We start from the raw sequence: 24,468 nt of genomic DNA on the forward strand, positions 1-24,468 counted from the left end.
GCTGTGTGAACCTGGGCAAGTCACTTAACACCAATTGCCTTGTCAGAAAAAAAAAAATTAAAATGTTAATTCAAATAAAACATGTGATCATATTTATTTTTTCTGGAGTGTTGACTGTTACTCAATGATCAGGACAACACTCCTGCCTGTAGTCATTTCAAACTCAACATGCCCAAAACAAAATTCATTTTCCCTTCTCAAACTTATCTGTCTCCCAAACTTCTTTGTACTTTAGAAGGTACCATCACCCTTGTCACACAGATTCAGTCTGTACGACATTTTCAGTGGCATCCTTGACTCTTTGCTCTCACTCCACATAGCCAGTCACCAAATTGTGTCTCTTATGTTTCCATATTTTTTCAGCCTATCCTCTCCTTGATTTCTCCATTTACATAGCTACTTCTGTAGTTCAGAAGGCCCCCTTCAGTTTTTGTCTGAATCATTGCAGTAGCTTTCTAACTGGTCTCTTTAAGTCCCACTCTACTTCAATTTGTCTTCCACATAGGTGCCAAAACATTTCACCTTAGGAATACTTCTGACCATGTCACCCCTCTATTCAATAAACTCCATTCTCTCCTCCACTAGGATCAAATATAAATGCACTTGGCTTTTAAAGCCCCTCACAACTTGACTTCTTCTAGATATAGATCATTTAGCTGATTGGAAGTGGGGCACAAACAAGGAAAGTTGGGAGAGAAAAGCCAAGAAATAGCCCATAACAAGAAGGCAATTATTCGGGATAGAGAGCTTTGATGTACTTTTGTCTAGTATCTGATTCATGTATGACTGACATAAAGACTGAAAATTATAGTAGCAAATTCAGATTCCTAAATGATTGTGTGACTAATAAATATTGCTTCATTGTGTCATAGCAGAAGTAATAATTTTAGGTGATTACAATGAGATAGAAGTGAAACCCTATTTTGGACCAATAGGATAGAGAAAACTCAGTAGATCTCAGAAAAATTGAGTTTGATCTCAGGAGAGACCTCCAGTTAGGTCTTAAACAAGAGAAATCTTTGCCTCTGCTGGTTGGAAGAACCTATTCATTTTACCTTTCCCTGTTTTGCCACTCTCTGAAGGTGGAAATTCCTCATAGCCAGACAAAGGAGAAGCCCTACAAAAAGTTTTGTACGTGTTGGGTTTAGGATTTATTCTTTTTGCTGAAGGAGTCTAGCAATACCTCAGCTACTCAGAGGAGGAGTGGCCCTGCCTATCAATGAACTGTTATACAAACTGATTTTAAGGGAAATAAGATATCAAAACCCACAGTCCAGAGCCGAGTTACTATAGACATACATTTCCCATTCATGTGTCTCCACGTTATGGTTTTATATGTTTGTATCCAAGTGTCCCTCTTAAATACTGTGCTTTGGTCAAAAAATGTATCCTTGGTTTATGGATGGAATGTATTATTTTTGCTTTGTCTTTTGCTTTTTAAATGTTTCTACTTAAGAATTAATGTGGTCAATCAGCTAGTTTGTAGTGGGAGGCACACTGGTAGGCTCAAGAAGTAGATTGTTTAGTCATTTGAATTTTAGCTCTTCCCTTTGGGTTACTGCTAAACCTTGACCACTAACACTTATAATCTTCCCACTTACCAGTATTTTGAGTACGGATTCAAATGAACAAGACTGCCTCTGAGAGCCTAGAGAGGAATAGAAAGATGAATGCTGTGTCTACTACACTATTCTTCTAGTATTTTATACTTTATCCCCTCTATAGTACGGTATTATGGTTTTCCTCATATAAAAATTTCTATCTTGCTTCTTCATATACTTGAAATGCTCTCCCTTCACCTCTTAGCAGCCCTATCTTCAAGACTCAGTCAGTTTATCACATGTTACAGGAGATCTGTCCTGGTCCCCCATCTGCTAGTGTATTTTACATAAGGTTACCTTGTATTTTTATATATGTATCTTGTTTATTCCTACATAGAGTAATTGTCTCTATTGGAATGTAAGCTCATCGAAGGAAGGAAAGGGTTTTTTCTTATTCTTTATATATCACAAAACCCAATACATGTCAGGTCCTTAATAAATTCTTGATGATTGTTCAGTACTTAATGTAACCTTGCTATGAAGCTAACATCCTAAATCTTAGATTGCTGGCATATAACTTTCAAGAAACTTCTGAATAGAAAAGAAAGTTTTTTTTCTCTTTCCATAAAATTAAGGACTATACCTTCTTTCTAAAATTTATTTTTAAGCTTTGGGTTTCTTTTTGTCATTAAAAGGAAGAATTTTTAACTCAAGGCTCTGTTCATGCAGCTTTTGAGGAGTAAGAACATATAAAATGTTAAAGTGTTTAACTACAGTTCAGTTATGTAGTCATGTTTTATAGTAACAACCACCTGATTAAAAACTCTTTTTAGGGAGATAGCTCTCTTGATACTCATTTCTGCCCCTGCCTCTTCTGCCATTGCCTTAAAAAAATCACCAAATAGAGAATCTAGACATCTGGAACAAAATAATGCCATCACTTTGAGAGTAGTGGTAATGTGTTTTAATCCATAGATATATTAACCATAATTTTCTGAAATTTCATATTGGACTTGTGTCTTTAAGTTTAATGATTTTAGGAAACATCTATTTTCTGAAAGTAATTATGAAACCAGCAGTGATAGGAGTGGACGCTCTTGGATCAACAGCCAAAAGGAAAAAAACTTTAAAACATACTTGAAGCAGAAAAAATCAAGAGTCAGAAGTAAATTAAGAGGTAAGTTTAAAATTTTACTTGCTCCACAAACCCACTATAAGCTAATCAGTAACAAGTATTTCTTTGGTATGTATTCAGTACTGTGCTGGGTACTAAAAGGGGATACACATAATGAGGTCCCTAGTCTCCACCTTCTCTAATTGTTTATGCATGCTCAACACATGAAAAAATAGCATGACATAATTAGTCTGTAACATCCAACTTAGAACTCTAAGTACTATAATTCTTGCTTGTCTCACTCATTAAAATGTGAACTTCTTGAAGACAGGGACTGGTTTTGCCTGGCACATAGTAGGTACTTCATAAATGTTTCATGATTAATTTGGCTAGAGTCAAATTAAGAAAAGTTAAGGCTATCATAGTCAAGACAGGATTTGAGGAACAGATAGGATGTTGCCCCCAAGGAATGGACAGGTTTTGGATAACTGATAGGAATTCTAGAGGTGGAGAAAAAAGCATGAGATACGGCACAGTTACAAGAACAAGTACTTATGGTACAATAAAGTACAGCTTGGATAGAATGGACCCTATTGTGTTGGGACAATAGTTTCAGATATTGAGAACTTTTAACTGGGAGGAAGAGTGATTTGGAGTTAATGTGATAAAAAATAAAGAACTATAATAATAGGTCTGGGGATTTGTCTGTTTCTTATGAAATAAAACAATGTGCTAGAGGCTTATTTTTCCTTTCAGTTTTGCCATTGTCACCTCCAAGTAGTGGCAGTGATCACCAAAAGATCAAAGTAAGTAGCTGTATTCCAACTTAACAGAAATGAACCACTTTCTAAGTTTTTAACTCTGTGCTGAGCACTGAGGAGACAAAAGGAAACAAAACAATCCCTTCTTTCAAATTCTAATAAAAGGTTTCATCTGCAGGGTGGAATGAGTCTCAGATGAATAAAATCATAAAATGGGAAAAGTCCATGTTCTTGTGTCAAGGTGAAGTAACTGTGCAAACAAAACTATTACATGTGGATTTTTAGAGTAGCTTAGTATGGGGTTTTTTGTTTGTTTTGGATGCGAAAAACACAAAAAATTCATCCATGTACCTGTGTATACTTAGCATTATCTTATTCAGAAACTGTAAAGGATTTATGACAAAATCATTTAGAATGGATGTTGAATGTGTTAAAAATTCTGACTATTAAATAACCCCTGGAACTTCTGATGCAGTAGAAAAAGTAATAGAAGTGTGTGTGTATTTATTTACATATATATATATATATACATATATAAGATTTTTACCTATGTGTATATATAAACATATACAGAACAATCTTATACATATTTACATGTGTGTATATGTATATATAGTATGTTTGTGTACATATATATGTGTGTGTATACACGCACATATACACACCTCTATTTGTGTCTATTTGTAGCTATTTCTAGGGTTGGGGGGAAGGAAGAAAAAACAAAATTATATGATAACTGTTGTGTATTTGAATGAATAACAAGTTGTATATGGTAGATTTGCAGTTTCATGTGCAATCATCCCTTTTTATTATACTGTGTTGTGAAAGTGCTTCTTCCATGAATTAAAAATAAAATATATTTTGAAAAGAAGGGTTATAAACTTGTTTTTATTCTTTGGTCTAGATATAAATTGAGATAAACATTTAGCCATGAGATATTTGTATTATTGGTATATATTCTGGACTTTTATTTTATTTGAAAAAAATATATAGGAACCTAGTTTTCAAAATTCTTGGAAGGATGATGTAAAGGTCTAGCAACTTCCTATTGTTAATGAAAAAGTATCAAGGTGATATTTTAAAAAATCTAATCAATTCTGTTTTAGCCTACATCGGTAGGAAAGAGCATCTCAAGGCAAAACAAGAACAAAACCTCAAACTTGCCTGTGGTAGAAGTCCAAGGTAGCACAGTCTTCCTAACACCAGAAGATTCTGCCAAGAAGAAGCCCCGTATGTCCCCAACTTTGTTCTTTTACCCATTTGTCATACCTAATTGAAGTGCTGGTGTATATATTGGAAAGGGGAAGCTTTTTTCTTTTAAATTATTTTCTGATAATGAAAGGATAAAATTAAGTTTTCCTTTCACATAATCCCATTATCCTCAGCCAGGAGAAAGGGTACTTGGTTTCCATTCTAATCTTTGAAATCAGTTTGGGTGGAAGAAAGTAAAAATGAGCTTTCCTTCTCTTCCTCTCATCAATAAAGTTTTATTGTTTTTATTTGTCATGACCCATAGGTGCCATCAGCAGACATAAGCAAAGAAGAAAGGGAATGGGGAATGGGAAGTAAATAAAAGAATGAAGTGGGTGGAAGGAAAGAGAGGAGAATATAATTCACATTGATGCAAAATCAGTGATAATAAGTTTCCAACTATTAAGTCAAGTAGCACTTGGTGGCTCCATTCAACCCTCTACCCTTGGTCTGTATAACAATGGCATGCCATTAATTCCTTAAAAATGAGCAAAAATAATTTTTCTTCTGTCTAAAATGCAAGTTAATATTTGAAAACTTTTCATTTGTTGACTACCTAAAATCACTGCCCAATGAGTTTGTTTATTCTTTCTCCTTCTTGGCTCTGACTCCCAAGTCCAAAGTACATCCTCATTATGTGATGCATCTTCCCCAGAGTACTCAGATGTCACTGAGGATTTATCAAAGGTAAAATATATATTGTTGATTTATCTCAATATGAGTATTTTGATATAGTCATATGCTTAACTTTAAGGGAACACATGATCTAGGTTTTTATTATTTTTAACATAAAAGAGGCAGTTTCATAGTGTCTGGTTTTTGTTTATTATTGTTATAATTTTATTTTTAGCCTGAAGCAACTGAGTCATCAATGGAAAGTACCATCCTTAAGCGAAAACTGCAAAATGTGGAGGTATCAGGTAAAATCAAAGTGATATACATATTCCTATGTTTATACTCTAATATAATATTTCTTTCCTGGTAGAAAAGGGGAAATGACAATGTCACAGAGATAAATGTAAAAATAATGAAAAGCCACATAATTTTAACTTGAACCCACTAGATATCTCTTTAGCATCTTACTTCAATTACCTTTTAGACATTTAATGTAGGATAGAAAAATAAATTTATCTGCCATAGAAAGGAGTGAATTCACTACCTCTGATCCAAGTAGTATTTATTCATTCTAAAAGATACAGTGGAAAGAACCTTGACTTTGAAGTCTAGAACTTTTTAAATTCAAGTACTACTATTTACTGGGTATGTGGTCATAATCAAATGATTAAGTTTACTAATCCTCAGTTTTCCCATTTGCAAAATATGGATATCTATAATGAGGTTCACATGATATAACATATTGTATTATTCCAAAGTCAATCAAGGATCCTAGAACCATACAAATTTAGTTTTGGAAGAGGCCTTTGACATAATTTAGCCTAAAAATTTCAGAGTTGGAAGGGACCTCAATGACTGTGGTATATAATTTATCACCTAAATAGAATCCTTTTTAAGCCATGCCTGTTGAGTATTCAGCAGTCTATCCTTGAAGATCTCTGATGTAGGGAAACCTGATATCTTCCAAAGCTATCCATTCCATTTTGGACCACCTCTAATAGTTTGATGCAACTTCTACATGTTTTTCCTAGTTCTGTCCCCTGGGGCCAAGCATAAGGAGTCTCACTTCTCTTCTACAATATAGCCTTTTAAATACTTGAAGATAATCACTTCAAGAGAATGAATAGAGGGAGACAAGGAAGAAAATGATAAAAGCAGAACGAATGAGGTCCATGTTAGATATCATTTATAGAAACACATTAATACCTATTTTAAACACATATTTAAAAGATATAACACAAATCATCTCTATTTTTCTTTTTAAAAGTAAGGAAGATTTTGCTAAAATCAATCCAAGAATCACTTCCTCCAAACTCCCTCATAAAGCAAAGTAAAGTTTATTCATATTAAATTTCTTATTTTCTATCCAGACATCTGGCTTCAATTTGTAGTTCATTCTGCCTAGGATGGTAAAGAAAGTAGATATATTTGGGATACTCTTAATGTATTGTTGATCCTAATGGACCTTAGGGATGTAATCCATTCTGTTTAGGACAATACCTTGAAGTTCGGTGCTAAGACGTGTGCCTGGTCTAGGCTTACTCCCCGTCTCCTAATGTACTAGCATTTTTGCTTGCTATATCATACTGCTAACTTGTTGACAGGGGAGCATGGAAAGAGATGAAAAATTAAAATATATCTCATTTCTTTTTTTGAGGAGATTTAATCTAGAAATATATGAGAAAACCATTATATAATTTCTCTGAAACTTTTCTGTGTATTCAGAAATCTATAGGATATATTTGGCTTTTTAGAAAATGTTATACTAAGCAAGTTGTAAAACTGTGGAAATTGTTAAGGAAATTGATACTAAGGAAGTAAGGCTTAAGTTAATTGACTGAATTAGTATGTTGACTGATTAACTTTTTATTTTCTAATTAGAAGATAATCACTATGGGATTTCATTTAGAACTAGATAAGTGAGACTATTTAAGAGGCTATTATAGTCTGTGCAAGAGATGAAATATGGTAGCAGTGGGAACAGAGGAAAAGAAAGAGATAGAAGAGCCATTTAGAAGGAAAAACATAAAGGAGACAATCTTAGCTAAAGACAAGAGAAAGTGATTGGGAAAGATGCTTGGAGAAAATAGTGATAACACTGGCAAAGTAAGAGGAAACCTTAACTGGGGAGTGACATGCAGGGATGGAAATGGTGATGTCTAATTTTGACCAAGATGGCCATAAGATTATAGTAGGATATTTAAACAGAAATGTTTAACTAGAACTCAGCAGAGATCTGAATTTAACTCCTGAAGAATCATATAGTCAAAAAGACTTTCAGGAGCCATTTAGTTGAACCTAGATCACAATGCCTGAGATTTCCAGTAGCAGTAAGATGACAGGCATCTACTTTGATGGAACCTAATTCTTCCTAAAGTCACCAGTTCTACTTCTGGATATTCTAGGTGTTAAAACTATTGTGGATCATCCTTTAAAACTGTTCTATATACTCCAACAAAATAGTCAGACCTGAATTTCCTCAGGCAAAGCCACACTTTGCTTCTCTACAACTCCTGCTCCACATCTGTATAAACCTAATCTGTCTTCCATATCAAAACTCCTTCTAAAGTGTCAGATTAATGTAATGGGGGGAAAGTGCTGAATATAGTAACAGAAGATCTGGGTTCAAATGTTGGCTTTTCCATTTATTACCCTTTGACTCTGAGTCATCACTTTATCAGATTAAAGTCAACTGTTTGTAGTCAGTGGCTTCTGAGGTCCTTCCCAAGTCTAAATCTATGAAACTGTACCAGGGAATGATTTGCATTCATATTGATAAATCACTTTCTTTACAGTGGCCCTCTAGGAAACAGTCCCATTGTTATTTTCAATGTTCCAATGGTCCTAGAAGCCAAATTTTTATCCCATATCATAATCTGAGGAAGTTTCATTTGTGAAGAGCAAAAAGGATCCTTTATATAGTGTGATTTCACTCCTATGTGTGTGGTGGAAAGGATCCTATTTTATAGATGATAGGGCATTATCGAACTGAGGTTTTGATGCAAGTGAATTCTGTATGACCTGAGTGAACTCTAAAAATCTTGTAAAATCATAAAAACCATATCCCCTTTAATCTGCAAAAATCCAGACTCCAAATAGTTTCACATCCTCTCAAGAGGGAGATAAGCAATACCATTCAAGGGCAAATCAAATTCCTATTGATCTTTCTGGAAGTCACAGTCTCAGGAAAGACTTTACATTCAATTAAGAAATCCTGGTATGATCAGCTCAGGCTGCCCCAATCCCCTGTCAAGAGTTGCTCATAAAATAGGTTTCCTTTTACTTTGCAGAATGTCCAAAGTAGGACCTTGTCCGCTGAAAAGGCATTCTCTTCTCAGTGCCAGCCTTCATTTTCTTAATAGGACTTTGCCACTAAAAAAAAGTCTCTTGGCAAAACTGGCTTCCTATCCAATGATAAACTTCCATTTTTGTCATCTAAAACTCTTCAGGTTCATGAATTCTTTCATGAAGAACCTCTGATCAAAAGGGGATTTCTACAACTCTCTAACTGCCACTAACCTCATCAGTAAATGTAATTATACTATACTATACTATAGTGTAGTAATATATTGTACTAGAATAAGGGACTTTGTAGGACTGGCCTTGGTGTAATAATAGCTAACATTTATAAAATCCTTGCTAAGTATGGTCTGGCCAATGAATTCCATCCTCAAAACCTAAGTGTTGAATTCCATTTTCCAGGTTCCAATTAAACAGGTTCCATCTATCAAAGGGGGTAAGTGGGGAAATGGAGCATATTTCAGATTTTAAATGAGGGAAAAGGATCAGAACATGAATTGTAGCTTAGGAGGTACTTAAGGAGATCACTACAACAAAAGCCTGGAAAGTAGACTTCTAAGATGAGAAAAAATGATGACTGGGGAGAGAAAAAAAGAGGTGAAGAAATGGAAAGGAAAAATGAAAGGGGCCTAGAAAGTATTTATTTTGATTTAGCCTAAGGCTGGCCCTAAAAAGATTGTACTTTTTAAACATTATTAGTCATTTAACAAGCAATTATTATGCAGACACTACAGTGATTGCTGGGGGTGCAAATATAAGCAAAAAGAAAGATAATCCTCCCTGAAAAGAGCTTACATTTTAATAGGGAAAGATAACACAGAAAAAGAATCCAAAAAACTGGGAAGTGTACAGACTTTATGGAATAGTAATAAAATCTAGAGAGACAGAAGAATAGATGGCCTGGTACTTTTTCTCAAAATGGAGGTTCTAAGAGGAACTTACCAATGAAAGAAGGGTGGTATAGGATAGAGGAATGTTGTAGGGTGAAAACACAGATGTTCCTAGTTCAAGCTGTACCTTTGCTTTGCAAAATGTTTCTAATTTCTGGGGACAAATAACTTCTGTATTTCTGTTCTCTTTTGTTATCATTTGAAATGCTTTTATTTCCTTTGGTCACTTTGAATTAGTTGACAGAGCAGCAAAGTAGTAACCATAGAAACTCCTTAGTAATAAGAAGTGTTTTATACTTTGTCTTGTGGTTGTTCAATTTATTATTAAATTCCAGAAAGGAGAAAACTTGGACCTTGGGGTAATGTGATGTTTACAGAGCATTCTTTGCCTTTAGATTTCTCAGATCATACTTTGAGAAAGCCAAAACACCGAAAATTAGAAGACGACCATACATCATTTTCCCCTCTTGCCTTAATGCCTGAAGAAAACACAGTACCTGAAGGTAACATTGTACATGTAGCAAAGTTAAAGGGAAAATGTTAATTGTGAGTGTAAAAAGGCTGACATCAGAATCTGGCCAATGTGAATGACTAATGAACTGCAAGGATAGTGCGAGAGGGGAGGTTATAGTTGTGAAAATATACTTTACTCTTTAAAGTTTTGCTTAGGGCTTGCTTATTATAAAAGAAATGAAAAAATGAATGAAAATGCATTTATTACATGCTGCTTATGTGCTAGATGCTGAGGAGGCCAGAGAGGGATACTTTGATATAGAAAGTTGAGTCACTAAACATTTATTAAGTACTTTCTATGAACCAGGCATTGTTTTAAATGTTAGGGAGACAAAGAGAGCCAAAACCAGCCCCAGCTTTCAAGGAGTTCAGAGTCTAATGATAGAGACAATCTATAAACTACTATGTAAAGGCAATATGCATGCATGCATACATACATATATGTATATGTAAACAATTTACATACTTTTGTGTAGATATGCATACATATATATAAAATATATATAAATTAATAGGGAAAGATAACACAGAAAAAGAATCCAAAAAGCTGGGAAGTGTACAGACTTTATGGAATAGTGATAAAATCTAGAGAGACAGAAGATACACATATATAAAAACAAATACAAAATTTGTAACTAATCTTAAAGGAAAGAAACTAGCATTAAGGGATATTAGAAAAGGCTTCTTGTAAAAGGTGGAATTTTTTTATGGCTCTTCAACAAATAAGAAGATCCAGGAGATAAAGATAACAGAGGAGAGAATTCCAAACATTGGGAACAGCAAGTGAACATGTCCCAAGTGTGGAGATAGATTATCTTTTATATAGAACAACAAAAGCCAGCATGGCTAGATTTAGAGTACAATAAGGGAAGAAAAATATTGAAAGACTGGAAAAGTAGTGGGGAGAGTTATGGAAGTTTTTAAAGTCCAAAAAATATAGGATTTTATATGTTATCCTAGAGGTGATAGGAGTCACTAGAATATATTAAGTGATAATACTAGAATGTATTAAATCATTATAATAGCTGAGTGGGTTAGAGAGAAACTTGATAAGGATACCATCCAATATGCTGTTGAGATAAACCAGGTATGAAGTGATGAGGGCTTGTACCAGAGCAGTAGCAGTGTCAGAATAGACAGCATATGTAGGAGAGAGATAGTCAAAGTTGAATCAATAGGATTTGGTGACAGATTGGATATGCTAAATGAAGAGTTAAAGTTTGAGCATATATGAGATGGTTGGTGCTCTTGACAGTAACAAAGAAATTACAAATTGGGGAAACTTTTTGGGGAAAGATAATGAGTTTGATTTTGGACATGAGTTTAAGATGTCTATGGGACATCCATTTCAAAATACCTAATAGGCAGCAGTTGGGAGATAGGAAATCAGAGATTGGGAGAGAGGTGGTTTTTCATTGATTTCAGTTGTGTCCAACTCTTTATGATTCCATTTGGGATTTTCTTGGCAAAGATGCTAGAGTAGTTTTGCCATTTCCTTTTCCAGTCCATTTTATGTGTAAGGAAACTGAAGCAAACTGAGTTAAGTAACTTTCCTAGGGTCACACTGCTATTAAGCATCTGAGATTGGATTTAAACTCAGGAAGACATCTTCCTGAATCCAAGCTGGGCACTCTATCCACTGTGCCATCTTTCTGCCTGGGAGAAAGGTTAATAATGAATAAAAAAATCTGAGAATCATCTGCATAGAGATGATTGAATCAATGGGATTAAATGAATCACCAAGCAAAATAGTATAGAAAAATAATATATGAGAATACCAGGAAAGGGTCTTGAGGAGCATCTTGAGGTTTAGCAGGTATGAGCCAAATTAAAGTTCAGCAAAGGATACTAAGAAGCAGTACTCACACAGGTAAGGGGACCAAGAGAGTCTTTTTTCTTTCTGGATTTTTGTGACTCTACTCTCTATCAAGAAGAGGTTACAGAGATATCAAGAATAATGAGATTTGCAAAAACATTGGTAACTTTGGAGAGAGCTCTTTCAGTTAAGAGAGAGGAAATTAAGTAGAGGCACCTAATGGAAAGGCCTTCAAGTAGTTTAGTTGCAAAAGGGAGGAGAGACATTATGATCAAATGAGGATTTTTTTTAATTAATAATTTTTTATTATATATATATATATATATTTTATAATATTATCCCTTGTATTCATTTTTTCCAAATTATCCCCCCCTCCCTCTATTCCCTCCCCCCAATGACAGGCAATCCCATATATTTTACATGTGTTACAATATAGTATAGATACAATACATGTGTGTGAATATCATTTTCTTGTTGCACAATAAACATTAGATTCCGAAGGTACATGCAACCTGGGCAGAGGGATATTAGTGCTAACAATTTACATTCACTTCCCAGTGTTTCTTCTTTGGGTGTAGCTACCTCTGTCCATCATTGATCAACTGGAAGTGAGTTGGATCTTCTTTATGTTGAAGATATCCACTTCCATCAGAATACATCCTCATACAGTATTGTTGTTGAAGTGTATAGTGATCTTCTGGTTCTGCTCATTTCACTCATCATCAGTTGATTTAAGTCTCTCCAGGCCTCTCTGTATTCCTCCTGCTGGTCATTTCTTACAGAGCAATAATATTCCATAACCTTCATATACCATAATTTACCCAACCATTCTCCAACTGATGGACATCCATTCATCTTCCAGTTTCTAGCTACAACAAAAAGAGCTGCCACAAACATTTGGCACATACAGGTCCCTTTCTGCTCTTTAGTATTTCTTTGGGATATAATCCCAGTAGTAACACTGCTGGGTCAAAGGGTATGCACAGTTTGATAACTTTTTGGGCATAGTTCCAAATTGCTCTCCAGAATGGCTGGATTCTTTCACAACTCCACCAGCAATGTCCCAGTTTTCCCACATCCTCTCCAACATTCATCATTATTTGTTCCTGTCATCTTAGCCAATCTGACAGGTGTGTAGTGGTATCCCAGAGTTGTCTTAATTTGCATTTCTCTAATCAGTAGTGATTTGGAACACTCTTTCATGTGAGTGGATATAGTTTCAATTTCTTCCTCTGAGAATTGTCTGTTCATATCCTTTGACCATTTATCAATTGGAGAATGGTTCGGTTTCTTATAAATTAGGGTCAGTTCTCTATATATTTTGGAAATGAGACCTTTGTCAGAACCTTTGTTTTTAAAAATATTTTCCCAATTTGTTACTTCCCTTCTAATCTTGTTTGCATTAGTATTATTTGTACAGAAACTTTTTAGTTTGATGTAATCAAAATCTTCCATTTTATGATCAATAATGATCTCTAGTTCTCCTCTGGTCATAAATTCCTTCCTCCTCCACAGGTCTGGGAGATAGACTATCCTCTGTTCCTCTAATCTATTTATTATCTCCCTCTTTATGCCTAAATCATGGACCCATTTTGATCTTATCTTGGTATATGGTGTTAAGTGTGGATCCATATCTAATTTCTGCCATATTAGTTTCCAGTTTTCCCAACAGTTTTTTCCAAATAATGAATTTTTATCCCTAATGTTGGTATCTTTGGGTTTGTCAAAGATTAGATTGCTATAGATGTACCCTTTTTTGTCCTTTGTATCTAATCTGTTCCACTGATCTACCGGTCTATTTCTTAGCCAATACCAAATGGTTTTGGTGACTGCTGCTATATAATATAGCTTTAGATCAGGTACACTTAGACCACCTTCCTCTGAGTTTTTTTTCATTAGTTCCCTTGCAATTCTCGACCTTTTATGCTTCCATATGAATTTTGTTGTTATTTTTTCTAGGTCATTGAAATAGTTTCTTGGGAGTCTGATTGGTATAGCACTAAATAAATAGATTAGTTTGGGGAGTATTGTCATCTTTATTATATTTGCTCGGCCTATCCAAGAGCACTGAATGTCTTTCCAATTATTTATATCTGATTTTATTTTTGTGGCAAGTGTTTTGTAATTTTTCTCCAAATGAGGATTTTTTGAGATGAGAGAGAAATGAATGTATTTATAGACAGAAGAAAGTAGCAGTAAACAAGGAGAGACTAAAGGTATTTGAGTGGGAATATTTGAGAAGACAATTTTAGAAAAGACAATGGAATGAGGTTATCAGGAAGATCAAATACAGTCTCAGACACTTACTTATTCACTGTATGAAGCATGTCATTTAACCCTGTTTTCCTCAGTTTACTCATGTAAGATGAGTTGGAGAAAAAATTGCAAACCATTCCAGTAGCTTTTCCAAGAAACCCCAAATCAGGTCACAAAAAGTCTGAGATGACTGAAGAACAACAAATGACAACATAGTTCAGAGTAGATCTTGTTCCATGACTTTTTATTTAATTTTTTAAATTAAATTAATTTTTCTTTTCCATCTCTAGTATCGGAAAAAAAAACCCAAGAAAACTTGTAAAAAATACAGTCCAAAAAATCTGTCCAAAAGTATGTGTATTTGTATATTGCATCCATCAGCTCTCTGTCAAGAATAATAGAATTTGTCTTTGGTGCTCTGGAACCTTGTTTGATCACTGAGCTAATCGTGATTTATGTTTGGGGGCCATGCTATGTAATAGGCACAGAGTAGATGTTTAGCAAATGTTTACTTGTTTTTAATGCAATTTTTTTACAAGTTAAAAGTGTCTTTAAGCTTATTCTAAGAAATACTTAGTCTTACAGGTTATGCCAGAAAATCTGGGAGAGTCTCCTGTCATCTCTACCTTTGAAAATTTTATTAAAGAATTGAAGAAAAGATTTAAGGTAATATTGACTTTGACACTTTGGTGAATTCACTACTCCAGTATGAGTTAGTGGAGGTTGACATAATCTCATGTTATAGTAGTAAGAGAGTAGGTTGCTGTGATTGAATGACCACCAATTTCAATTTATTTCATAAGGACTAATTCTCTCTTTTCACTGAATGTCACTAAGTTTGAAGGAGAAGAATAATAGACTTATTCTGATTCATATACAGAATCATACAGTCTCTCTAATAACCAGTGTTTTTGTCTTTTAGGAGACTTGGGAGGTATATTGTAAACTCTTGTTCATGTCCTCATTAACACTGCAGTCATTCTGACTAAGTTAATAAGAATGGATGACTGTGTGCTAGTTTAAAAAAAAGTTTAGAAAATGCAAAACCAATATTATTCAGGAGGAGACGATGTAGTAAAATAAGAAGAGAAATTATTACGAAAATTAGTTATGAGACAATTTTAAAGGAAGTCTGAGAAGTGGAAACCAAGTATAAAAGCAACTTACATCTTTGTAAAAAATTGCTTATATGGGGATTTCATGCTCTGATTACATGCAGTATGAATAACTTCAATTTTCTGTACCCTTTTAGAATCAATTAAGCAATGCGTTTATTAGGCACTTGTATAGTTCAGGTATTGTTCCAGGATTAAAAGATAAAGACAAAAATGAAGCAGTTCCTATCTTCAAGGAACTTACATTCTAGTAGAATAAATGTATACAAAAATAAGTATTCACAAAATAGAGCCAATGTACAAAAATATTTTGAAAGGGAAATTGGTGTAGCAGCTGAGGTAATCAAGAAAGTTGAATATAGAGTGTTATCTATATTCTATCTAGTGTTAAGACAGAAGGCTTTGCTTCATTGCTTCTTAAAGGTTTTGTCCATAGCAACAGTTAAGGTAATCAACTGGCCTTGTCTCATAAATGGCCAAACTATTAGTCAGCAATTATAGCAATCTTTTAAAACCTTTGCTATTTTTCTTTAAAGCAACTCAGAATATTGCTAGCATTTTAACTTAATGAATTGGGGATGATTTCAAAGGTCCCTTCCAATGTTAAAATGTTATCACTAAGAAAATTATATAAGTTAAGACAGCATATGCTGATGAAGTGAATGTGAGACTTATTGCCATATGTTCTTGTCCTCACTAATCAATAGTGTCATCAATTAGCATTTTGACATTATTCTTTTAAATGAAAATAGGGTGCTTTTAGTCATATCTTGCTTAGAGTTTTTTCATATATTTTATCGATCAGTTTCCACATTAATCCCTCTACCTTCCCTCTGCTCCAGAATCCTTGTTTTCAATGAAATCTATGTAAATCTAATTAACTTTTTGGTTATAATTCAGTCTAGGAACAAGAAAAGAGATGTTTGTTTCCAAAATTCTATGAAAGCATCTGAGAAGTTAACCATGCTTTTAAACCAGATACATCAATGTAGGTAAATAATCATTAAATTGAACAAGGTCATTAGAAGTGCAGTGATTATTGTATTAAGTGGTGAAGAAAAAGAAAGCAAAAAGAAACTTAAGAAATTTAAGGAAACTTGCCCTACCTGTATCACATGGTAGTAGCCACATAGATTTTTCTTCTCTTCTTTTTCCCTTCTTCCTTTTTGTTTTTCCATCCCCTCTTTTTTTCTTCCCCCTTTTTTTTTTCTTTCATGCCCAGCTTTTAACATACTATGATGGTGTGACCCTGGGCAAGTCTTTGAACTTCTTATAAATTGCAGAAGAGGTTCCAGGCTGCCTTAGCAAAGGGAATTTCCTCATTTAGGAGTTCCCTATATCAATGAAATCACAGGTCCTATGGCTGCTTTACACCAATCTTATACAAGTCTCAGACATTTGGGATCTATCCAGTTTGCTAGAAGCTTTCTTTCTCGCATTTTCATGGTAACTGCTACATATAATGGTTATCTACCTGTGATTCATGGATCAAACCCATCATCTTTTTAGGTCTACAATTCCCTTATTACAAATAAGTTTTGAAATGGGCTTCAAGTAGAAGAAGGAGGGGATAGCTACTAATAGAAATCTATTTTCTACTAATAGATGTAGATGGAGAACTGGAGTTTTGATAACAAGACATTTAAATATTCAGTGTTCAAACACAATATTAGATAATGTTAGAGAAGGATGTAAATGAACAAGTAATTTGGGAGTGGATTTGTTCTCCTTTATAGTCTAGCTCTTGTAAACCACTGCCCCCCACTTATTATCCTCTATCAATTGGATTATGAAAAATTAAGCCTTTGAAAATGATTGGCCCAATGTCAAAATGCTCCATTTGTAGGTAAATAACTTTCAGAGAGTAAAAAAAAAAAAACACAAAAAACAAAACTAATATGACTTTTATGACAAACCAAAATATGTGTAACTATTTGAACTATTATCTCCTGCAGCAGGAAGAGTAGTCTATTTTCTCAAGGCGTACAAACTCCTCAGATAACTAATTTTTTGAATTTTCCCCCCTCACAAATCAGGCTTGATAAGATAGAACAGTTCCATAAGAGCATTCTTCAAAAATTGGACAACTTTAAGAGAGATGTTCAAGCTCTGAAAGATCTTGAGAATGAAATCCTGGTAAGTTTTTGCTTGTCTTCCTCTTCTCTGAGATCTATCTACTTATGTTGTAGGGAAAGTAATATTAAATAGCAACTTTTTCTTCTCTGCATCAATTTTAGGATGTTTGGAAGGAACAATCCACCAAACTAAATTCATTCTGCGATCTACAAATGCAAAGGTATTTTTTTAAAGCATTATTTTAGGTTCAATAATTTTAATCAGAGTCATAGTTCTAGAATTCTGCTTCATTTTACAGATAAGGAAATTGAGATACAGAGCAGGGAAGGACAAAGCTGACATGGCAATTAAGTGGTTTAGTGCATAGATTCCTGCTTCTGGAGCATGTTCTTGAGTTTGGATCTGAAGTCGGGCTTGGAGGCTTGATTTCAAATCTGATGTCAGACACTAGCTGTCTGACCCTGACACACCCTTTGTCTCAGTTTCCTCAACTGTGAAATGGGTATAATAATAACTCCTACCTCTGTGGATTGTTTTCAGTATATTGAGATATTATATTCAGTATATTGAAAATATTTGTAAAATGTTTTGCAAACTTGAATGCATTATAATTGTGCTAGTTATCATCATTAAGTAATTTGCCCAAGGTCATACAATTAATAAGTATCTTAGGATAGGATTCAAATTTAAATCTTCTTAGTTCTTAGTTCAATGCAATACAGCAGTGATGTCAAACTTAAGTAGAAAACAGATTTCTGAAGGCAGCCTATTGATTTAGAAAACATAAATGAGCATTATATATATATATACATATATATATATACATTGTATTTTTACTTATTTTATTGAATATTTTCCAATTACATTTTTATGTTTTTGTTTATTTTTTTGTTGTTTCTAGATGAGACAATCGGGTGTGGGGTTAAGTGACTTGCCTGGGGTTATATGACTAGTAAGTGTTGAGTGAGGATGGATTTGAACTCTGGTTCTCCTAACATCAGGGCCAGTAGTCTATCTACTGTACCATCTAAGCTGCCTTGTTTTAATTTTTTTTTCTGAAGTGTTTTATTTTTCCCAATATATGTAAAGATAGTTTTCAAAATTGTAGAGAATGGAGAATATACCTGTAGAATATTGTATATGTTGTCAGACAGAGGTGATGGTTTGGCTACATTGTTTCCCCCTTCTTTTTTATTTTATTTTATTTTATTTTATTTTTTTTTGTTATAAAGAATGGCTCTCTGGGTACTAGAGAAGGGGAAGGGAAAATAATGGGAAATAAAGTTCAGTAAAATTTTACAAAAGATATCCATAAAAATATTATGGATAAAATCTTATGGACACACAAAAAATACAGCTAACACAAAACTCCTCCAGCACAAATCGCTATTCCCTTGGCACTTTCTAGGGAGCCTTCTGGGCTAGACTTGACAAACAATATGAGCTGCTTCAGGAATGATTAGTTTCCTGACCCTTGAAATTCTTTACCCAAATTAGTTCAGAAAAAAAAAAAAAACTACCTTGAGGAAATGTGGTAGAGGGTAATATTTTAAAGAAGATTTCTGAAGATTCAAAAATGCTTCCCTTCATTGATACTAATCCTCAGGACAAATTAAAAATTTGAATATCTGACAGTATTAGAATTCTGGCTACTAAAATAGTTATTTTTAGACAAGATGCTTTTAAAAGCCATTGGAAACTATAATTGACTTGAGATTTTTACTTAATCTCAATGAGTTATAACACTCCATTAAAAATATATTCTAGTGGTTGGGTAAATTACTGGCTGTGAATCCGGAAAATGAGACTGCCAAATTTTTTTTCCACACTACTTCATTCAATCACAATAACATCACTTTTATGTTATAACTCCAGAGTAAGTACATACATTGCTTTGTTTGGGGATATATGAATTTTTTCCCCAAGGAATGAAGTTGTAGAGTGCAATGCTATTTAAACCTTAGCCTAGCAATGCAGGAAATTTCAAATGAAAGTTCTATCATGCCTTTTTTTTTCCCTCTCTCCCTATGACAATTCCTAATAAGGTACTGAATACTGTCTTATATATGCTCTATTTAAGATCCTACTTTACTATGACTAGCAAGACTTTCCCATTCTACCTGTCTTAATTAAGATTATAAATTTTCAAGGGCATGAATTGTGTATTTTGTTCCTTTTGTTTGAGAAACAGTATGGTACAAGACACTGGATTTGGAGTCAGAGAACCTGAGCTCAACTTGTACCATAATCATTTATAAACTCTGTATGACCCTGGGCAAATCATCCAACTTTTGCTAGCCTCAGCTTGCCCCTATAAAATGAGGGGGCTAGTCTTGATGATCTCTATGGTCTCTTCCAGCTTGGAATCCATGATTCCCGATTGGCATGGCAGTGCTGCCACTTTGTGACCTTGAGCATTTAACCTTACTGTACCTCATTTTATATATCTGCACAATGAAATAGTTAGATTAGATGACCTCTAAAGTTACTTTAACTTTAAATGGATGCTCCTGTAACCTAGGATTCTTTGTATCCTCTAATACTAGCAGCCAGAATGGTCCATACATGCCTCTTCATTCAATATTTCTGTAGCACTTTAAAGTTCTGCAAAGTGCTTTCCTTCCCCTGGGCCTGTGAGAGGTGTAGTGCAAGTATTTTTTATTTCCATTTTTAAAGACACATCAAGGGGATGAAGAAGTGTGGCTTGTCTATGATCTGAAAAAAACACATAAAAGTTTTTGGCCTTCCTTCCCTTTGTATCGGAGAAGTCTGATTTTTTTTTTCTTTTTTAATGGGGCATTTACCTTATTGTAAAATTTGGATTAAGTATTTGATCATGGACTCTGTCATCTGCTGACCTTCATGTGCCATCTACAGTTTCTGCAAAACTCCCTACAAATTCTCATATAATTTTAGATGCCAATCCACAAATTCAAGAATACCACAGGGGAAAGGCATGATGTGGAAAGAACAAATGTGTATACAGGATAAATTATAAAGGGAGTAGAACTTAAGAAGGATAAGGAAAGGCTTCCTTTCCAATTGGAAGACAAGCTTTTAGATTTGGGAATAAATACTTGGCCATTTATAGTTTTGAAGGAACTCAGAAGAAAAGGGAAAAGATCACATTTATTTGGTCCACAATGATAGAATTCCCATTCTATGACTATTCAATTACTTCTCAGTGATCTTATAGTGTATCTTAGGGCAGGGAATGTCTTTTTTTAAAATTTCAATTCTTAAAGGGAATTGGGTAGAAGTGCGGTTTTGTGTCAGACTTTGTTCATTGCATCTGTGTTTTCTCTCCTACCACAGACTAAACTACCTGAGGAAAAGATGAATGAAGATGGCTTGATCACTCTCTTCTCTTTGACTAAATAATTTTGACTAAATAAATGATGCACTGACATTGCAGCTGTTAGTAGCTGGTGTTGCCACCATTTTGTTCTATTTCCATTGCTGACTTATTTGAAATAGAACTGAACATGAAATATTGCACTGGTTTGAAATTGGATTTTTTTTTTAGTTATTTATCCACAAAACTCTTACTTTGGTCAAAAGAATGAATGTTCATAAAGTCAACAACTTTAAGACTCTTTTAAAGAGTTGAAATGATGAGTAATTTTTAAAATCTGCTTTCCTTTCTGCCAAAGTTATTTATTTCCTTTTTCCATTGCTCTTAATTTTCATCCATGTATTCTTAAAATTTATTTTAGAGGTAAATTTAAACCTTTTTATTTTGGAAAATGAAGGAAAAATAAGAGGGAAACGTTGTAGTGCTAGATTTTAGAAAGGTTCTCATCTGGAACATTTTTCATTTTCCCATCAGGTGTGAGTTTTGATTCTTAAAAAACTGACATAATGAAGTCAAGTAATTTTCAAAATAGAAAAAAATAAAAAAAATTCTGTGAAGATTAGCATATGAAATCATTTACATAGTTAAATATTTGAATGATCATAATGTCAAAACACTTCTTTCAGAAATTGGAAGAGCAAGGATGTTAGTCAATAAGTATTTACTAAGTTTCAACTAGGCCAGATCTGGTCTTGTACACTAACTATGTGACACGGGGTAAGTCACTTAACCATGTTTGCCCCATTTTTCTCATGTGCAAAATATGCTGGAAAAGAAAATGGCAAACTTCTCCAGTATATTTTCCAAGAAAACCCCAAATAGGGTTACAAAGAGTATGACACTACTGAAAAATGTCTGAAAAACAACAAAGTTCTTACTATAGTCCCAAGCACTGTGCCAAATACTGGGGATACAAAGAAAGGCCAAAGATAGTCCCTAATTTCAAGAAATTCACAGGATGTGAACTAAAATTCTGACTCCAAATCTCCCTTTTTAAAAATTTGATATTTTATTTCCCCCAATTACATATAAAAACAATTTTAAAACATTTATTTAAAATTTTTCTTGAATTCCAAATTCTCCTTACTCAGCAAAAGGTGATTTGTTATAGTTTATACAAATGTAGTCATATAAAACATATTTCCATGTTAGTCATATTGTAAAAGAAAATAAATAAAAAAGAAGAGAAAATTTAAAAAAAGTATGCTTCAATATGTATTCAGACTCTACTAGTTTTTTTTTTTTTTTTTTTTTTTTTTTTTTTGCCTGGAGATTTTTCATCACAAGTCCTTTAAAATTGTCTTGGATTACTGTATTCCTGAGAATAGCTAAATCATTAACAGTTGATCATCATACAATATTGCTGTTACTATATACAATGTTTTCCTCTTTTTATTTTACTTTATGTAAGTCTCCCCAGATTTTTCTGAGAGCATCATCATTTTTTATAGCACAATAGTATTCTATTACAATAGTATACAACTTGTTCAGCTGTTCCCCAGGTGATGGGTATTCTCTCAATTTCCAATTTTGTCACCACAAAAAGAATTGTTACAAGAATATATGTCCTTTTCCTGTTTTTTTTCCAGTAAATTCCTTTCTCATCTCTAATTTTATATTTTGATAATCATCCCATCATATTCACACCTGTGGCTGACTGTGCATACTTCTAAATGTCTTAATAATGAGAGGCTTTTTTTTTAAGAGTTACAAGTATTATTCTCCCATGAAGGAATGTAAACACTTTAACCTTTTTGAATCTCTTAGATTTTTCTTTTCTGTTTGCCTTTTTTATGTATCTTTTGAAGCTTATATTTGAAAGTTTATTTTTCTGAATCTTCCTAATAAACAGCATTGCTTGCATCTACTGCTTATAAAAGATGCTATAATCTGTTGGGGGTATTTTTGTATCAATATATTCAATATTTCTTTGAATAATTTACTATTTACTAGTTGAAATAACCTCCCCCCCTTTAAAGCTTGTTTATAGACAATTCTTTGTACTTTATAAGTAATTTAATCTGCATTTTAATTAAACATTTTTGAAATAAAATTGTTTTTTGTAACATGCCCTCCTGGCAGTTACAATTACTAGTCTGTCCTAGGCCCAACAGAGTACCTTTGACCACTGACCTTTGCAGTGTCAACTCTACCCGGCTCGCCTCCTCTGAGGCCTTCAAAGGTCTCTGGCCACGATCTCTTGAATCTATAGTTTAATAACCGGTAGTGCACTCAAGAACAGCCATGTGTAATCTTAAAAGCCTTTATTATACCTACTCACATAATGCCCTGACTCGTTAACTTCTTACCTCTCATGGCTCCATCAGCTTGGCTCAGCTACCCCAGGTTAGGGAGCCAGGTTAAAGAGCTCCAGGTTAAAGAGAGCGACTGCCGTCTGCAGTGGGCTTATATAGGGCCTGTGAGGTCACACACACAGCTAATCAGCGAGAGAGCCATCACCCATTACGAAGCTATCTCAGTATGGCCAAGATCCCACCCACAGGGAAGTCCTAATATCCACAGAGAATACTTCCTGGGGCACTCAATCTCCCATTGCACTGTGGCGCCGCCCATTTAAAGGGACCTTACAATTCCCTTCTCTTGTTTTGCAGGAATCGCATCCTTACAGAATCCTGTAGGAGTCAAGGTGTTCCTTCAGTTTGAGGTTATGGGTCCATGGAAGTTGTTTTCTTCCCTTCTATTACAGACATATCCATCTTGGGTGGCTTGAAAGCTGAGTTCTCTGCAGTTCTAGTTGTCTGGACCCCTCTGAGCTCTATTGATTATGGTTTCTGAGTACCTCTGAACAACTAGACACTCCAACTCAAGTTCAATTTCTGCAGAGTTCTTGGTTCCAAGAAATTTCCCCCCTTTTTTTATTTTGGATGAGATTCTGTCTCTATCCCCACTTCTGGAATCCATGTTGCTGATATCTGGGCCAGATAAGGAAACAGAACAATCTCTGAGCTTTTGCTTAGAAAAAGATTGGGATGTGATGTTTGGAGGAACTAGTCTGAAGTAGTCAGTCCCTCTTCTTTTTAAATCTTTCCATTTAATTTACGGACTACCACTGTTGTATGATAGTACTTGGTTTCTTTTGTGGTAAGTACTTTATAAGGAACACATACATTGTCTCTCAGCCTTACCTACTGCCCTCTTATGACTGTTTTGTAACAGGAGAATTCATGATGATGCCCTTGGCCTTGATCCTCATCATTATCATCTTGCTTCCATGGTCACTAGAAGCTGAAGGGTTGTGGTATGAGAATATAAATTATTGTCTCCTTCAACTTTAGAAAACTGCTTACAATTTAGGATGAGTGTCTTTTTCTACAGGAACTTTTAGCACGTGTCAGATGGAGGAGAAATCATTAGTTTGAGATCTTTTAGGGTATCATAAGTGAATGCACTCCAAGTGACATCTTGCTTAAAAGCCTACCTGTGCTGTGTTCAATAAGCACATCTGTTCTCTGGATACGAATAAAAGATTGTGAGCCAGCTGTTGTTCTACTTAAACTCTGATTTCTATAGTGAAAGTCAATGAAAGCTATACAAATATGACAGCTACCAAAAAGGAATATTCTGCATCTGGTTATAAAGTACAGAGGTCCCGGCAGATCCCATGCAGAGGCTCTCTAGGCTTATATGGGGGAGAGTGGGAAGGAAAAGAAATGAACATTGCCTGAGTCACAACATGGATAGGAAGCTGAAACTAAAAAGATTCTAGGCCCTGTTCCCTCTCTAAGCATTAAGCTGTGGTAGAAGCTAGATATGACACAAGAGAACCTTGGGGGTATGTGGGGCTGAGAAGGATAAAGACTCACCACTCTGAAGATATTCAGAATTTAGAAGTCTTCAGTAGTCA

At 34.4% G+C, this 24,468-nt stretch overlaps 1 protein-coding gene across 2 annotated transcripts in view; it reads left to right on the forward strand.

Moving 5' to 3' along the window:
• SYCP2L (synaptonemal complex protein 2 like) overlaps window positions 1–20,660 on the forward strand; it is a 63,000-nt gene extending 42,340 nt beyond the window's left edge. For both annotated transcript variants that reach the window (XM_074271561.1, XM_074271571.1), the window contains 11 exons: window positions 2,568–2,718; window positions 3,412–3,461; window positions 4,523–4,646; window positions 5,284–5,354; window positions 5,518–5,587; window positions 9,868–9,975; window positions 14,635–14,723; window positions 16,073–16,164; window positions 17,209–17,308; window positions 17,410–17,468; window positions 20,564–20,660. In XM_074271561.1, coding sequence (XP_074127662.1) covers window positions 2,568–2,718; window positions 3,412–3,461; window positions 4,523–4,646; window positions 5,284–5,354; window positions 5,518–5,587; window positions 9,868–9,975; window positions 14,635–14,723; window positions 16,073–16,164; window positions 17,209–17,308; window positions 17,410–17,468; window positions 20,564–20,588 — 939 coding nt within the window. In that variant the 3' untranslated portion in view covers window positions 20,589–20,660. The remainder of the gene's footprint in view (window positions 1–2,567; window positions 2,719–3,411; window positions 3,462–4,522; window positions 4,647–5,283; window positions 5,355–5,517; window positions 5,588–9,867; window positions 9,976–14,634; window positions 14,724–16,072; window positions 16,165–17,208; window positions 17,309–17,409; window positions 17,469–20,563) is intronic.
• Window positions 20,661–24,468: the final 3,808 nt, after the last annotated feature.

Source organism: Sminthopsis crassicaudata, chromosome 1, assembly GCF_048593235.1.
Source record: "Sminthopsis crassicaudata isolate SCR6 chromosome 1, ASM4859323v1, whole genome shotgun sequence".
NCBI lineage: Eukaryota > Metazoa > Chordata > Mammalia > Dasyuromorphia > Dasyuridae > Sminthopsis > Sminthopsis crassicaudata.